Source organism: Phyllostomus discolor, chromosome 1 (assembly GCF_004126475.2).
Source record: "Phyllostomus discolor isolate MPI-MPIP mPhyDis1 chromosome 1, mPhyDis1.pri.v3, whole genome shotgun sequence".
Taxonomy (NCBI): Eukaryota; Metazoa; Chordata; class Mammalia; order Chiroptera; family Phyllostomidae; genus Phyllostomus; species Phyllostomus discolor.
The window spans coordinates 163103786-163122196 of NC_040903.2; the positions used below are offsets into that span (position 1 = coordinate 163103786).

Consider the following 18411-nt stretch of genomic DNA (forward strand, 5'->3'; position numbering starts at 1 on the left):
TAACCACCTGCCTTCCTTCAACAGCTCTGTGCTCCCTGCCCTCACCTCCCAGTTGAGAGCTTTAACACTTAAACAAACAAGAGCACAAGTGGTCCTGCAAACAGTCCAGAGGCTGAAGGCTGTCGCAAACAGCTCCTAAGGATAGTTCTGCGTGGTAGGAAACCGTTTGCTAAGCCAGGCAGAACTTTCCTTGTTGGATGAGCTGGATGCACAGCAGTTTGGAAGTGAGGACCCAGGAGGAGGAGATTGTGGTATTTTAAAATAAAATAGGCATTTTTCTGTTTGAAATTATCATAGTATAGATTGGACTGAAGGTACGGGATAGATTTACGATCACTTCCATTTCTGTGAAGACTTTACGATACAGTCTATAGTGTACCAATTTAGGTGGAATATTTGATATACCTAAGAACATGTGTTGGGGTGGAGGGAAAATGCAGACAACTGTACTTGAACAACAATTAAAAAAAGAACATGTGTATAGTCTAGGAAAGAAAAATGTTTAAGTATTTGGGAATCTGTCCAAACCCCAAAGGTTCAAGACTTTCTATAAAATCAAAATACATGAAGCCAGAAGTTCCACATAGGACAGCATCATCTTCTACCTCTTCCCTGCCTCACCCCCACCGAGGAAAAATTTGCTTGTCTGTATCACCAAGTGTTTTACTATGATTTGGGTTAATGAACAAGGTGGCCTATTGGGATTGTTTATTTTATAATCTAGTAAACAAAATTCTGGAGAAAACTGAAATACAGTCAGACCTAGATATCTGTATATCAAAAACATTTTTTAAAAAAGGGCACTGCTGCTCATGTGTATATGTAATTAGGCCAGAGATGGGTGCATCAGTATTGAACACGTACAGACTTTTTTCCTTCTCATTATTCCCCAAACAGTACAGTGTGACAACTATTCACAAAGAGTTCAGATTGCATTAGGTAGTGTAAGTAATTTAAAGTATACAGTAGATTATATGCAAATACTATGCCATTTTACACAAGGGATTTGAACATCCACAGATTTTTGAGGTCCTGGAAACCAATCCCCCATAGACACCGAGGGACAACTATACATGGAACATGTACATAGAGTTTTCAAAATGGATAAAAGTATAAGAAATGTATCCTATGTAGGAGCATCACAGGGAAAGCTCTTGAAAATTTTCAAATATAATGGTCATCCTTCGGGCTGTGAAAAACAAGGTGTTTGCTCCTCGGGCCACCGCAGCCTAAAGTGGGGCAATAAGGGGTTCCTGGCTGTGGCTGCCGTACAGACCGGTCCCTTCCCCGCCAGACCCACCCATGAGACTCCCCGTCTGAAACAGACACTCACAAACAAGGGGCCTCTGCTTGCTCTGGGAATGCGGAGGGACACTTACCATGTAGGGTTTAGGATTTGCTGCCGTCTGGTTTACTTGCCAGATACTCAGAAAACCCTCTCCATCTGCAACACCACACTGTAAGGAAGGCGTAACCATTAAACACAGCTTCTTGGAATCCATATCAAAGGTAAAACATTTATGGAAAGCAGAGTCCTTAGTCTCCTCTTAACTAACATTCTGCCTATCCCCACGTTTCTGTTGCATAATTCCCAAGAAAGTCCAAATACTATAAATATCCTGTCACCTTTTAAATACCTTTCCACACCCATTTTACTGTTTTCTCCCAATCACCTGTAGTAAAATTTATTAAGAAACTGAAGGTTTCTCTCAGGTGCCTGAATGTGCTTATGGGCACCACCAATACAGTCAATGGAGTCCTTTACCCTCAGAGAGTATTTAGTATCTTTAATTGAATAATTAATGTATACCAAATTTTGTGGATTTATGCTTTTGATGGGAGGTGAAGAGATATATAAACAGACACCAACAAACTACTCAGCTTAAATACAGGGTCACTGAATTTGCTTTTAGATAAGAGTTTTACTAACCTTTTACTCATAAATATCCACAATTATTTTCAGATGAGTTTAGCAGTAACCCCCAAGAACTAACCTTGTTGCCTTGAGAATTAAAATATAATCTGGTAACCCTTGCATTGCCAGCCTGGCGGAAACAGACAAGTTGCTGAGGTCGAGTCCATTCAAACATCCTTACACTGCCATCCTGGGCACCAGTGAGATCTGAACCACAAGAGGATAAGCAAAGAATAAGAAATAAACAAGCTAAAGAAAGAGTTCCAGTATTTTCCATTTTATAAATTAACTTCAAAATGATAGAGGCTCTTTACAATCCTTGGACCATAAAATACAATACTTACAGTACTGATGAACTGGGTGTGAAGTCATTCTCTTAACATTATGTAGGTTCCTTTTCATAAGCTTTAAAAGAGGATAATAAAAAATTAATTTATTTTGTGCATAAGAGGTGAGGAGGGATATGGTTCAGGTCAATTCTATCTCTGATAAATTTATTATTTTACAACTGGCTAATTATGGAAATAAACCCTATTGCGGATTTCCTGAACCACGTAACAGATGACACTGGTGGGGAGAGCGTGAGGAAGCGCAGTCACGCACTGGCAGAGCCCTGGCCTCTGTGGACTGGGAAGATCCCAAGCAGCTTCCTGTAGTGATAAAGGGAACTCTGCTCCACATGCCCTACCCGGAGGACTTCGGGAGTGTCTCCAGAGTCTTCACAGAACTATGGTGACTAACAGCAATGTCACTGATGCACTTTTCACACACTGAGTGGAGGAATGACTTCCTCTTTGACTCCACTTTACCACCCTGTACCTCTCAGTTTGCTCATCTATAAAATGATAAGGGGGGAAAATAATAGCACCTACCACCTAGGGTGGTTGTGAGAAAACGCTTGCACCTGACACAGGAACCCACAGTACGCTGGCTATTGTTATTATGGTCCACTAACTGGTCACCGCTCCTAACCTTCAGGATCAGTCCCAGGTCACAGTGATTTCAAGTCATGTTGAGGGAGTCCGTACTCGAGAACCATCCTAACAGTAAACAACATACCACACTGGCTCCAGTGCTAGTCTGTCCACTGCCCAGCCACGGCAGAGATGAAGGTGGATGCGCCTGATTTGCTGAATAGGAGGGTGTGCTGGGCTGATAAAGAGTCGTAGTGGAACCACGATAATCAATATCATCTGAACTGTGAAAGACATGTATGTGTTATTGTGAACATTCCATTTGCTCAACCCAAATTCCAATTACAGAGCTTCTTATGTACATACAGGATGTTTTTTTATTCTTTAAAAATGAATAAATACCCATGAGAAAAACTTAGGTCCATGTCCTAATCATAACCAATTTTCTTACTGGTTAACTTTTTCCCTTTAGGCAAAATACAAATTTAGTCAAATGTTGTTCAGTGGTAATTTAATTGCTGCACAAGTTGAACAAATGTTTATTTTCAAGCATTTAACAGATTTTTAATATCAAATATAGAAAAAGTTATATGCTCTCAAGTACAGATATCCTATGTATCAAATTCATATATTTTAAAGAAATTTGGGTTTAAAGATTTCTTAAAGTAAGGTACCAATTATTACATTAAAATGTTGGAGTGATTTTTACAATGGGCTATATCATACTGTATGGCCACGTCAACCCTGAAGTGCAGTACTGCGATCTAGTCATATTATGTACCGACAAAACAGAAAACACAACAGAACGAGGTTATCACGGCACCATTCCCAAGCACACACAATTTTCAAGAGTCTAGAGAGAAGCAAAGGGGGCAGGGCAAATGTGGAGGAGAACCGTCAAATCAGAAAGTGTCACAAACACTCTGAATGTCCACAGCTTTATTGAAAAGCAAAGTTGTCTACATTTTTGTCTGTAAAAAAGGTATGGTTATAAGGAGATAGTAAGAAACACTGGAAATTATTCAGTAAATGTGATTCTCAATCAGTCTAATGAATAAATCTGTGTATAACACTTTTTGCTTTAATTATCCAGGCAAGCTGAATTTACTGAATATCGTGTAATTCCTGACATTTCTTTGGGGTTAAATGTCAAAGTGGGATTTGTCAGCATTAGACTGTGGTGTTGGGGATTACTCTGACTCAAACACTGTGAATAGTTCAGGGTCTAATAGAACAAGTATGAGTATAATTTGCTCATTAATGTAAGCAGTGCCTTTTATTGGCAGCCAAACCAATTATGTTTGTCTCCTACCCAAATGAAAGATAGACACAAATATATGTTTCAAGATAATTCAAATCATATACATAACCAGTTAACCTTCTGAAGAAAACTACATTTAAAACTGACTACATTGGACAATCAAACCTTTTGGATTCTCTGTCATATTCTTCCCCGATCCACATGTAGGACTGACAGGCCAGTAGAGAAGTAACATCGAGTTCTTGTACATCATGTGTTGAAGCCAAAACAACTTCATTACAGTTTGCCTGTAAAGCAAAGGTAGAGTCAATAATTTAAGCAATTTCACTAAAAAGAAATATATTCTTGCCCTGAGCAGTGTGGCTCAGTTGGGCATCATCTTACAAAGCAAAAGTTTTCTGGTTCGATTCCCAGTCAGGGCACACGCCTAGATTGTAGGTTCAGTCCCCATCAGTGGTGCATACCAAGAGGCAACCAATTGATGTTTCTCACATCAAAGTTTCTTTCCTTCTTTCTCCCTTCCCCCCTCTCTAAAAATAAATATTTTTTAAAAGTACATTCTTTATAATAACTAAAGCTTTTACCTTGTTAATGGAAAATGCCATAATCATATCGGATTCCTTATGAATGATTTTTGCCTTTCCACCTGGATAGCCCAGATCGGCTTCAACCTACAAAACATTCATCAGCAAAGTCAGTTGTTACAGCTGAGCTCCATGCAGAGATCTGCACACCCCACAACACTAAAGGGAGGATGAGAAGAAAATGTAGCAGCAGCAGCAGCAGCAAGTAAAAAGGTACCAGTAATTTCAGGGTGTTGAAAATCAGCTTTGGAATTGGCTTCATTTCTCTGATACCCTTTAATCACCCCAATTATAAATATTTCCAGTCTGATTCTAGGATACTAATTAATTGTGATAAAAGATAGCCAGCACAGTTTTTACTAGTACTTATGACAGTAATGTGTCTCTCTTACCTCTTCCAAAAGAGTGCAAAGATACTATAAGAGGCATGAGTAGAGGACAAAGGACATAGAAAGACAAAGGAGCCACATAAAGAAATGAAACATTTTAAAATAAGGGTGATAAGACAGGAATAAGAAGATGGAAAGAAAAATAGAAAGGAATGATGGTATTTGATGAGGGGAAGGTGCAGTGGCTTACGGTCAAAGGTGACAGAAAGGAAAGAAGTGGCAGAACCAAGAAGAAAGAAAGACAACAATCATGTTTAAGAACAGACTAGAAAAAGTGACTGAAATGGAGATGGAATAGAAAGCAAGAAGAGAGAAGCACCAACAGCAGGAAGAGCCAGCCAGACACAGTGTGGCATCTGCTACCATCCGTCACTGAGGTATATGGGAGCAATGAGTACTCAGACTAGTTAGCCAGTTGTGCACATCATGGTTAGTATTAGAGATGAGGTGTTAGCTCCTTGAACTTTAAAGAATGAGCTAAATACAAGAGTTTGGAATACTACCTTGATGTGGCAATCTTCTGCTACGTAGTTTTGTTTGACCTGCTCCACATGTTCTTCTACAGACTAAATAACACCACAGCGCCATGAACACAAAACACATGCATGAAACAAAATTATGAAGAGAATAAAAAATTTCAAACTGAAATGGTCACTCCATCACTTGATGGTAAGAATGAATTTGGCAAGGTTTTTTTTAAAGCAAAAAATCATGAAAGAAATTAAACTGAGTAAAATGTGATGTCATCAGATACACACGACACAAAGCAAACCAAACCAGGCAAAATTAAAGTTAATGTGACTATTACATATATAAATGGTATTTCAAAATAAAAATTAGTTATTTGTATATTATGTAACTTAAAGTTCTAACTTAAACTGTAATCTCTAAAAGTAAAATCTATTTGTATTAGCAGACACACTCTATAATACACAGATTCTTATCCTGTAAGAGTTTCTTTCAAATACAAATTAAAACTACTTATTTCTAAACACAGATTGAAAGTACTGATTATTATTTCACTCTTACTCATAAGAAATATATCTGTGAAAAGAAATTCAGGGATTACAATTCACATCAACCATTTACTTAATCATATGATTTTTCTCCTTGTAAGTAAATAAATGTTTGATAAAATGAGGCACAGGAAAAAAAAAATCACACAAATAACTTGCCCCTGGTTGATGGCACGGTCATCAGGAAGAGGACGATCAGAAGAAATACTTCTGCTTTGCTGTGGAAACCTCTGAAGCCTGACCAGTGCAATACACTGCTCCTATCACCCCCTGAAGTGACTGTTTCACTTAAAGCCAATAGGGCCCTGTTCCTTGACCGAGCCTTCAGACGGCTCTGGGGCTGGGGCAGCTGCCAATGAAAAGATGGTAACGTGTGCAGGGGACAAAGTGCTTAACAACCTGTTTGCCTGTAATGAAGTACCTGAGTTTGCCACATTTATCGATTTCACAAAAAACCTGTTTTGTGGAATATTCTTCTTTAATATAGTCAATGAGTAAAACTTCCATATGAATACATCTAAAATTTCAGCATTTCTCAGAAGAATTTTCTTTTATTGTCTTTTTTGTTTAATTAGCCAACATGTTAGCACTTTTAGGATAGTCTGCCACTTTTACTATAATTCGCTGAATTTACCAAATTCATTACCAAAATCCTATTAAATGATTAAGAAGATTAAACTCTCTTTAGATGGGTAGTTTTAACAATGTTGCACATTTCTGACTCAGTGACCAGTTTACATCTTAAAGATGTCTTAACATCTTTAAAATTTTTTTCCCTAATGAAGACAACTTTTCAGCACACCTGTGCTGTTCAGTACAGTGGCCACATGTGGCTACTGAAACAAAATTTAAAATTCAGCCCCTCAGTCACACTATCCACATTTCAACTGCTCAATAACCGTTATGTGGCTGGTGTCTACCATATTGTCTACAGAACAGATATAAATCTCCATTATCACAGGAAGTTCTATTCGACAGCACTGGACAAGATTTCATTCAACAATTTAAAGTTCAAAATGTACATAAGGGTACACGATAAAAATTCTTCCTCTCGTCCAAACTCCCAGCCATGTTCTTCGCTTCCCTAGAGCCAACCAACGCTTACACAGCATTTTAAGAAATGTTCTATTTATCTCTGTTCAGTCCCCCTATTCATGGAGACCCTAAGCTGACAGAAAAATAGCAAAAAAGACACAGATTGGCTGCTGACCCCAACAGCACAGAGGAGTATAAAGAAGGAAAAGGGAAGGAAAGAGGTAAGGGGCGCAGAGAGAGAGGCTTCATTAAGGAAGAGGGAAACCCAAGAGGAGACGACAGAACCTAAAGGGCAAGACAAAAGCCTGAGAGTCCAAACAACCTGGACCTGGATTCTCACAGTACTCTTAGGCTCTGACGATCCAACCCAATCAAACTGCTACAAACCTTATGAATAATTAAAACATATTTTCAATAAGTCATTATGTTTAGTGATTTGAAGAACTCAATACACAGAAACTAATCCTTCAATGAACTTTCTGTGAATAAGAGAGCCCTAATTAAACAAGTATCTTTTGTTTTAAATCTATTTCTTGGATTTCTGTATCTTATTGTATGGCATGTGGACTCAGCATCACTATATGAAATAGTGTAAACAGTGGATTAAATAAAAGAAATTAATTTGGTTCTGTGATCCCGCTAACAAATCCTACATCAATAATGTCAATACCACTAGGGTTTTTTGTTATCAGAAAAGTTTATAAGACCCCAAAATCTCTATGGTTCAATCCCCTAATTAATTCCTCATTTAAGTACATAATTTTTATATCCACAGAGAAAATAAAAACTGTTCACAAGGGCCAGGCACAATTACCATCCAGGTAGGTGGCTGACTAGGGAAAAGGATGAGTTCAGTAGCTCTGCTGCTTCAGGGATGGGGAAAACTGAGACGCAGTTCTGTATTTCACTTTGGGAAACTGGATCGTGTAGACTGCCCCTCTCGGTTTTCACTTTCTTAAGTGAAATATAATTCATTTTTTCTCATAAATTTTGTTTGCCAAATCTTTACTCACATCTGACACTCTACTCTGAGAACAGGCTCCAAACTGCCCATTACCTCATTAAATGGCCAAATACAGTGAAATGCTCTACAAGAGTCTATGTAACCTCCTTTTATAATATGAGGAAGAGATCATCTTTAGTTCTACCATGCCAGTCTCCCAAATTCCTGACTCTTCTCAAATCCAGAATGCTATTACATTACTAATTTATATTTAGGTTAAAAACCACCATGCAATGCAGAGTCTCTGCCTCCCTTTGTAAAAGCAATCTTCCTTCATTTTGAATTTCGTATTTCTGTAGTTGATTCTCTCACAAAATCATCCTGAATTTGTTGCTTCTGAAGTTTATCCTGTTCATTTCTAAATGCTAAATAAATAAAATGCGTTTAAAGTGCTGTATTTTCAGGAAGTGACATTCAGAGAATCATAATAGAGTGCACTCGTTTATGTGTTAAATTTCCCACACCACCCATCACATGTTTATCACATGTAAAAGTCCAAAGGCAACTATTACAAAGGCATCACCAACCTCCACTTGAGTATACACAATTTATCAAGTGACCTATGTCGTTTCATTGTTATGAAATGATAATTGTAAGTTTTTACCTTAAAAAAGTTGATTATAGTTTGGTAACTATTACCTATGATGTATGAAAGGTAAGTTCCAACCAAAAGAGTAAATTTCAAAATAAATCAAGTATGGACTTCATTAGAAATGTTAAAGAAAACTTAACAAAAATTACAACAGAAATTTCTTTTTTCAAAATACCTCACTCTGCTTTCTTCTCTTAGTGAAAATATATCTAATAAATGTCTCCTGAAGGATTTCTTGTTTAACAAGGAAGTGCCAAAGTCGTTTGACTGGAAGCGCAGAGGAATCCCGGGACCTATGAGAACAATCAACACAGCGCACTCCTTTAGTCTACAGGAAATGGGTTTCACATTTGCAGACACTTTTTTTTTTGTAAACCTCCATTATTTATGGTAAAGAAGATACAGCATTAAGCCTAACCGAATTTTATAATTTATTTCACTTTTAATTTTTAGTTCTTCTAAAAATCTAGCACTTAATTCTCTAACTTCAGGTTCTCTGAATGAACAGATTGAGCTGAGAGTCAAATGACTCTCTTATTACTCTCTTTTAAATTATAGTTTAGGCTGGTTCTGTTGGTTAAAGCACACCACCGACAAAGATAATCACAGACTTATTCCTAACATCCTAACACGCTAAAAGGCCCTGCTCTTCAAGCTTATAAGCAGTACTCTTCTTAACCATGGCCAGCTGTTTCAAGGAAAAAAAACATGCCATTTATCAAAAGGAGCCCAGATAAAAACATTGCATCAATCAAAACATCAATAAAAAGTACTATGTTTACTGTTAAATTGCTAACAAAAGGTCAGCAGCACCTGTTTGCATATATAGGTTATCTTAAAGGATTTCTGTAGGAGCTCCTAAAATTTAAAAACAATGATGACTAATAAAGGTTTTCCCCTGAATATAATGTCTACTGAATTATAGGTTATACTGGGAAAAAATTTTCTAACAAGATGTTTTATTATTAGCATATATGATAAAAATAGGATTGCAGGTTCAAAGTTTTGAATGTTTTAAAGGCTATTGGCATATTTTGCCAAACTGTCTTCCAGAAAGATTAAAAATGAAGCTACACTCTCATCAGCATTAAAAAAGCATTCTTACTTGAATGGAGTATTTTCCGGTTCTTGCATAGCCTTATTTCGAAGAATAGCTGGTCCAGCTCCTACAGAAAGGTCCGTTGGATATGTGTTGATATAGTTAGGAGGTGGACCTTCAAATTGGTCCATTTTCTCTTGCAAGATGTGTTCCCAATGCTCCAAGTTTTTAATCACAGCAATACCTAATGGTGATGTTACAGGCAACTCTAAAATGTGATAGAATATGTCATTTTATTTTGATAAAAAATGTTGATCATCCACATATTTATCAAATCTGAATTTACAACCAAAACTTCTGAAAATACAAATAAATCTAAAAATGTTAATCTAATGCCATTTGGATTCTCAATGCTTTCAGTAAGGATCTGAAAATGTTAATCTAACACCATTTGAATTCTTAATGCTTTCAGCAAAGCAGAAAGTCAGCTCTCTAAAATGAGCTGAGAAAATGTCTAGCTTCTCCAGTCTGTTGGTTTTGCTTTACCTTTCAACCTTCTAGGAAGACAGTAATTCTTGCTATTATTTAAAACCACAGACAGGAGCCTAAAATAAATGAGACCTCTTAAGTCTCCAATGCAGTATTTCCTTTTTTTTAGCACCACATGCTCTTTCATATGGATTTGGTAAAGAAAAGTTGATGGCCTCCCATCCAAGTACTAACCAGGCCTGACCCTGCTTAGCTTCTGAGATCAGATGAGATTGGGTGCATTCAGGGTGCTATGGCCATAGATGAAAAAGCTGACAGTAACTTAGTGTATTTATTAACATTAACTTTCAAATTCCAAACTTACCAGAGAATTCCAATCCAGCAATGGGGAAAAAATTCTTGACATTGTAAAGTATGAGCTTAACCATTGCCAAATGCAGAAGAGCCCAGCTGTTGAAGGGAGAAAAAAAAATTCTCCTAATTGAAAAATAAAACCATGAGAGAAGCACAGTAATGTTCCCTGTTGATTGTTTAGCCCAGTCTTCCTGCACAGAAAAAAGCAGTTCTTTTCTAACAACTCACTATTTTAAAAAGGCACCTTTTTAGTCTTTGAAAATAGAAGATAAACAACAGTATCTTCTGCAATATCTGGAATTACCTGATGAAAAAGGATTTACCACAGCCACATGGAATCTAACAGCACACCAACAAATTATATATAAAGTTCTAGTAACACAACAATAAATAACATATTTTTCCCTCATTAAAAATGCTGCGTTTGCACTCTGTATATAAGCTAGTCTTTGAATCTGGATGGGAAAGAAATACTGTACTTTCTGGAAATTTACTTGAAAAGGTACAGAATTTCTAACCTGACACATAAGTCAGTTCTTGTACAAGTCTGTGATAATGTGACTTAAAATTAGTAATATAAGGATTTTCTACAAAAGAAAAGGCAAAAAGAGAAAAGCCTTACTTACCTATAGGAATTTGGATCTTGGTGCTCCTGCATTTGTGTGTCTGAAAGAAAAGCATCATCTTCTTCGTCATCACTATGAATGCTTTCATCAGAATCATATATAACACCACTATCAGACAAAGGGAGAAACGGCTGCAACAAAAGGTAAAGTTATTTTTAAATATGTAATTGGGTTATTTTTTCCCTAACTTAACATTGGGAGAAGGCAGGGTGGGAGATCTATCCCCTCTTGTACACTCACAGCGAGGTCACAACAGTGTTAACACGCATGAAGAGGGGAATGTTAATAGATGATGAGCTCAAAAAAGCAAGTGCTGGAAAGGAAGAGGTGCACCCAACATGGTATGAAATGGGACTACAATGGATCTGGTTCCCATGAAGATTCTGATCCCCAGAGACATTTCCTCTGCTTAGAGAAACAGATGTGTCATGGAGCTACACCACAGCCTGCTAATGTAACCTGTGAAATGCTTGGTCTCTCTGACTCTGTCTTGTTGGGCCTGCTGTGCCCACAGCCTTCAGGCTGACGGCCCCTGCTTTAGACATGCTGATCATTAGAGGAATCCTGCTCAGGACTGGAGATTTTACAGAAACAGTCCCTCCCATTTTCTCTTCCCCTGACACTGAAGAAGCCTAAACTCTGTACTTTCTTAAAATGGATTTGAGGTTAGGGCTCTCCCATCTTTTTGGCTGGCACCTTGTCAATCAATAAATCTTTCCTTACTCTAAACTCTGATGTTTTGAATTTTGCCTTTTTGAAGTGGACTTTGGACTGGTAACAATAAAACCCCCAAATATCTTCTTCTGCTCTAATTCCATGCTGACCAAAGGAACTATGATAATCAGATGAAGGGAACCTAGATGGTAGATAAAGTATTCTAAGCACTAGAAAATGATGATGCTGGCTACATGTTAATAAACTGACTTCTGGTTTATACCAAAATCCCATATCATTTGCATTTGTCTCATCCATATCAAGTATCTTATCATCATCAAGTATCTGATCATTCCTGAATGACTATTCAGTTTCTGGACTTAAGAGATTAAACATCTATGCTATAGAGATTCAGTCCAGAAACTGCCCCATCATTCCTGTGATACATGTACAAGAGTTAATAAAACAGACTCACTTAAAACCTATGTTTCTCACACCCCTTACCTTTGCAACAAAATAATCCCACATACTAAGTTCAGGAGGAATAAATTTTTCTTTGTAAGATGGTCTTTCTGCAGGCACTGGTGGTGGTGTAGCATCTTTTACAGGCCTTCCAGGGACCAGCATTCGCATGTTAAATCTCCTCCGGTGTTTATCTATGTCTTCAGAAGGAACAGGAGGTGCTAAATAAAAAAAGAAAAAATAAGCATTTATTTTCCATTATTAATTCGATGAGTTAACCTTTCTTTTCACCCTACTTTTACCATGTTTTAGGTCAGAATAAATTACTTACTTGCATCTAGAGTTTATGCATCTTAAACTCTACCTCCTGCATCAGTTTCCCAGCCATCTTGGCAGAGGTGAGGATACAGCATAAAAGGCTACCTTTCCATGAAATAGCCTGTGTGCTATATAGAATAAGGATTAAAGTAATTCTAGATGTAATGTACTAAATAAATGGTATATTCAGAAAGTCATAAGGAGAGTCCTTGGGTAATTATTTCTGGCTATGTTGTTCAAGATCCACTGAATTTGTAGGATGTAAAACAAGCCTTAAAAGAAGAGTCAAGGCTCAGTGTTAAAAGGTAAAGGGACAAAAGAAATAAGGACCAAAAGTTTCAGTAAATAAGGAGAAAACTACTTTTGCCAGACAGGCATCAGGGAGGGAGGGCAGTAACAGTGTAGAGTTGGGCCAGGACCAGCTTGTGGATATGAGGCTCAAAGCTTACCCTATGGGCATCCTCACAAAAATGTCTTGAGCTAGTCACATGATGAGATATGGTTTGCTTGAACAATTAGAGAGGAATATGGACAGATGACATAAGAAGAGCCTGAACTAGTATTGTGGGTGCTAAGACTGAGAGAAAGTGTTCAATACAAGGAATATATAAAAGAATAATCAAAAGGATTCAAGGACTCACTGGACACTGGAGAGCCAGAAAGTAGAAGTCAACCCACTCCAATTCTAAAGCTCCCCACCATAGAAAATGACAATTCTATCTCAACTCCTCTTTCTCCCACACCCCACACAATTCATCAACAATCAGCAATAACTCCACATTATATCCAGAGTATGACCATTTTTCACTCAATACCCCAAGCTAAACCTCCTTTAACCTTTTTCTAATTGAGGTAAAATTTACATAAAATTAACCATTTTGATATGTACAATTCAATGGCATTTAGTACATTCCCACTGTTATGCAACAACCATCTCTATCTAATCACAAAGCATTCTTATCACCCCAAATAAAAACGCACACCATTAGACACTTACTCTCCCTCCCTCCCTCTCTCTAGCCCATGGCAGCCACTAATCTGCTCTCTGTCTCTATGGACCTATTCTGAATCTTTCATATAAATGGAATCATACAATATGTGACTTCTGTATCTGGCTTCTTCCACTCAGCATAATATTTTTGAGGTTCATGTTGGTTGTGGCTTGTATTAGTACTTCATTCCTTTTTACGGCTGTAACTCCATTACATGTATATACCACATTTTGCTTACTCATTCATTTTTTTAACCCACTCAATGACTGACATTTGGGTTAATTGCGGTTTAGAGCCATTATGAATAAAGATGTATAAAGATTTACTTACAAAACTTTATGTGAACCTATGGTTCCAATTCTTCTATGTAAATAATTAAGTGAAATTGTTTGAACACAGGGTAAGTGGGTCACATGATAAATTTATAAACTCTTAGCCCTGGCCAGGTGGCTCAGTTGGTTAGAGCATCATCCCATACACCAACAGGCTGCAGGTCTGATTCCCTGTCAGGAGACCTAGGCTGTGGGTTCAATCCAGCCTCCCATGTGTACAGGAGGCAACTGACCGATGTTTCTCTCTCTCTCTCCCCTTCTCCACTTCCTCTCTCTCTAAAATCAACAAACATATCCTCAGGTAAAGATTAAAAAAAACCTTTCAAATTGTTTTCCAAAGTGCTTGTACATTTTACATTCTCATCAATAATATGAGAGTTCCAGTTGTTAAATATCCTTGCCAACATTTGTACTGCCAGTCTTTTTTCCAGTTTTACTGAGAAATAATTGGAATGCATTACTGTGTACATTTAAGGTATAAAGAATGATGATCATATATTGTAAAATGATAAAATTCATTTATTATTGGTTATCTTTTTTTTAAATCATTGCTCAAGGATATTTTTGCTATTAATTTTAGAGAAAGAGGAAAGGGGAGAGAGAGAATAAGAGAGAGAGAAACATCGATGTGAGAGAGAAACATTAATCAGTTACCTCCCGTATATGCCCCAACCAGGGACTGAACCCACAACCTTTTGGTGCCACTCCAACCAACTGAGCCATCTGGCCAGGACCACAATTATCTTTTTTTAAAATATGTTATTGATTATGCTATTACAGTTGTCCCATTTCCCCCTTTTCATTCCCCTCCACCCTGCACACCACTCCTACCCACATTCCCCCCTTTTAGTTCATGTCCATGTGTCATAAGTTCTTTAGTTTCTACATTTCCCATACTATTCTTACCCTCCCCCTGTGTATTTTCTACCTACCATCTATACTACTTATTCTCTCTACCTTTCCCCCTCTCCTCCTCCCACTCCCCTGTTGCTAACCCTCCATGTGATCTCCATTTTGGTGGTTCTGTTCCTGTTCTAGTTGTTTGCTTACTTTGTTTTTGTTTTAGGCATGGCTGTTCATAATTGTGAGTTTGCTGTCATTTTACTATACATGTTTATCTTCTTTTTCTTAGATAAGTCCCGTTAACATTTCATAGAATAAGGGCTTGGTGATGATGAACTCCTTTAACTTGGCCTTATCTGAGAAGCACTTTATCTGTCCTTCCATTCTAAATGAAAGCTTTGCTGGAGAGAGCAATCTGGAATGTAGGTCCTTGCCTTTCATGACTTGGAATACTTCTTTCCAGCCCCTTCTTGCCTATAAGGTCTCTTTTTGAGAAATCAGCAGAGTCTGATGGGAGCTCCTTTGTAGGTTACTGTCTCCTTATCTCTTGCTGCTTCTAGGATTCTCTCCTTCATTTTTACCTTGGCTAATGTCATTATGATGTGCCTTGGTGTGTTCTTCTTGGGTCCAACTTCTTTGGGACTCTCTGAGCTTCCTGAACTTCCTGGAAGTCCATTTCCTTTGCCAGAATGGGGAAGTTCTCCTTTATTATTTGTTCAAATAAGTTTTCTACTTGTTGCTCTTCCTCTTCTCCTTCTGGTACCCCTATAATTCAGATGTTGGAACATTTCAAGATGACCTGGAGGTTCCTAAGCCTCTCCTCATTTTTTTGAATTCTTGTTTCTTCATTCTTTTCTGGTTGTATGTTTTTTTCTTCCTTCTGGTCCACTCCATTGATGTGAGGCCCAGCTTTCATTCCATCACTATTGGTTCCCTGTGCATTTTTCTTCATTTCACTTATTGTAGCCTTCATTTGTTCATCTAATTTGCAACCAAAATCAACCAATTCTATGAGCATCCTGATCACCAGTGCTTTGAACTGTGCCTCTGATAGGTTGGCTATCTCTCAGTCGCTTAAAAAAACTGTCTCTGGGGCTTTCAATTCTGTTTGAGCCATCTTTTCCCCCACCCCTTTGGTCTGGTCACACCTGTTACATATGAGGAGCGGAGCCTTAGGTGTTCACCAGGGCCGGCAACCCAGTCGCTGAGTTCTGACATGTATGTGGGGGTGGGGTCCGAGAGAGAACAATGGCACTTGCTCCGCTCTCCATCGGACCTCAGTCCCTTCCACTGCTTCCCCCCCCAAGCAAACGGGGCCCCTCTGGTGCCTGTTCCCGTGTGGGTGGGCTTGTGCACACTATGGGACTTTCCAATGACCTCTCCTGTGAGACTGGGAGTCTCTCCCTATGCCTTAACCCCCACAGGTATTCTCAATCAGTGCCCTAAGGCTCTATTTCCCAGCGCTGTGATCCTGGGTTGCACACAGTGCTTTGCTTCACAATCGCCACCTCGCTGGGTCTGCTGGTTGCCATCCCTCAGCTGGAGTCTGCCAGCTGCCGTTTGCGCACTCAGGGTCCACCCACTTCGGTCTTGCATGCCCCGGATGCCTTATGCGCCCAGTCCCAACACTCTCTGCTCTCCGTGCCACAACTGCACTGGCTGCCTAACTCTGCCCCTCCAACTGGTCTGGGTGAACAGGTCTATTTTAACTTCTTGGTTGTCTGACTTCCATTCAGATCAATTTTCTGTCAGTTCTGGTTGTTATTCTGTTTCTAAATTGTTGTCCCTATCTTGGTTGTGCCAGGAGGCACAGTGTATCTACCTATGCCTCCATCTTGGCCAGAAGTCTCACAATTATCTTTTAAGTGGACAACAGTAGCCTCCCACCCAGCCCCCTATTTTTATTCATGTTGCACCATCTATTCTCCACACAGCAGCTAGAGTGGGTATTCTGAAACCTAAGTCAGACTATGTCACTCCTATGATTAAAAAGCTCCAGACATTTCCTATCTTTCTTCAGAAGAACTAAAGTCCATACCATGATCCATGAAACCCTAAGTGACCTTGCCCCCAGCTACTTATCTTATTTCATCTCTGAATACCCACCCCCCATCCCCAATGATGGCCATTCTGGCCTCCTTTGTAGTTCCTAAAAAGGCCAGGAAATCAGTCCCATCTCTAGACCTTTGCCCTCATTGCTCCATCTGCCTGGAATGCTCCGCATGGTATGAGCATAACTTCCCTAAGGCTCTGCTCTCTAATCAGCAATGTCTTTTGTCTACCCTAACTAAACTGTCCTCACCCCCTCTTCTTCTCCACTTACTCTGCTTTATTTTTTATCAGAGTTCTAATCATACCTGAAATTTTATTTGTTAATTTTATCTCCACTGGAGGTAAGTTTCATGAAGGTGAGGGATTTGTCTGGTTTGTTCACTCCATATCTCCAAAGCAGACAGTAGGCAGTAAGTGAATGCAAATATGAATGCATACTCAGAGATTTTAAGTGTGGATAACTTGATGAATTAATTACCATAAAAAATAATAGGAAAATTCAGGAATGGAAGTGAGTTTGGGGGAAAACTTTTTGAAGTTTAAAGTGGACTACAACTAAGTAACAAGAAAGTTTAAGAGTGATGACTCTTAACTATAATGGGAGTAGAAGCAATGGGAGTTGGTGAGCTCTCTTCCCTCACTTTGCCTTGACCTATTCATTTCAATCCACTTGGGCAGTAAGCACACAGGTTAGAACCTATGCCATTTAAACTTGTGCCACTAACTGTTCATCTGTAATATGACCATTTCTAAGGATGAATTAAGATGATTTCTTTGTTTCCACACTAAGATGGAAAGCTTTCCTATGGCATTTGTCTATATCTCCCATATCCTACCATCTTAAAAAGCGAGATGAAAAATATATTCTAATCTACAAGGGAGAAAACATGCCAAAAAAGAATAAATAAACAAGGTGCATGAATGGAACAGCTATCTTATACATGGCCATAAACTTAATCTGAAGCCAGCTGCTGGTATGCCCAATAAAGCTTAGAAGGATTTACTGAAATCTTCTTTCTAAAAGGTAAGGGGATTAAGAAGCACAAATTGGTAGTTAAAGGAGAGTCCTGGGGATGCAAAGTACAGCATAGGGAATATAGTTGATAATACTGTAGTAACTATGTATGGTATCAGACTGGTTCTAGATTTATTGGGGTGAACACTTGTAAGTTATATAAATGTCTAATCACTGGGTTGTACACCTGAAACTAATATTGTACAATAACTATAACAGAAAAATTCAAAATTTTTAAAAATCTTTTTCTCTAATTAAAAACTATCTCTTTTCCATGGCCTCATTCCTTAACATTGTCTCCTCACTTATCTTTATCTCTCCTTTACTTCTTTTCTTTCTTATCTTCCTTAAATTTGTCCTGGCATCAAATATTGTTCAACTGAAATTATTATATATTTCTTATTTTAACATGAGTTTAGTTATTTACTATCCCAACAAAAGTAATTATACTTTTGCCCTGGCAGGTATGACTCAATGGATTGAGTGCTGGCCTGCAAACGACAGGGTCACCAGTTCAACCCCCCAG

General features: G+C 38.3%; 1 protein-coding gene across 1 annotated transcript in view; it reads right to left on the bottom strand.

Moving 5' to 3' along the window:
- DMXL2 (Dmx like 2) overlaps nt 1-18411 on the bottom strand; it is a 136332-nt gene that overhangs the window by 5649 nt on the left and 112272 nt on the right. Inside the window, 12 exon segments of the mRNA XM_036033486.1 lie at nt 1380-1457; nt 1995-2122; nt 2260-2320; nt 2975-3113; nt 4256-4377; nt 4675-4761; nt 5567-5629; nt 8885-9002; nt 9815-10016; nt 10602-10687; nt 11218-11348; nt 12376-12554. Coding sequence (XP_035889379.1) covers nt 1380-1457; nt 1995-2122; nt 2260-2320; nt 2975-3113; nt 4256-4377; nt 4675-4761; nt 5567-5629; nt 8885-9002; nt 9815-10016; nt 10602-10687; nt 11218-11348; nt 12376-12554 — 1394 coding nt within the window.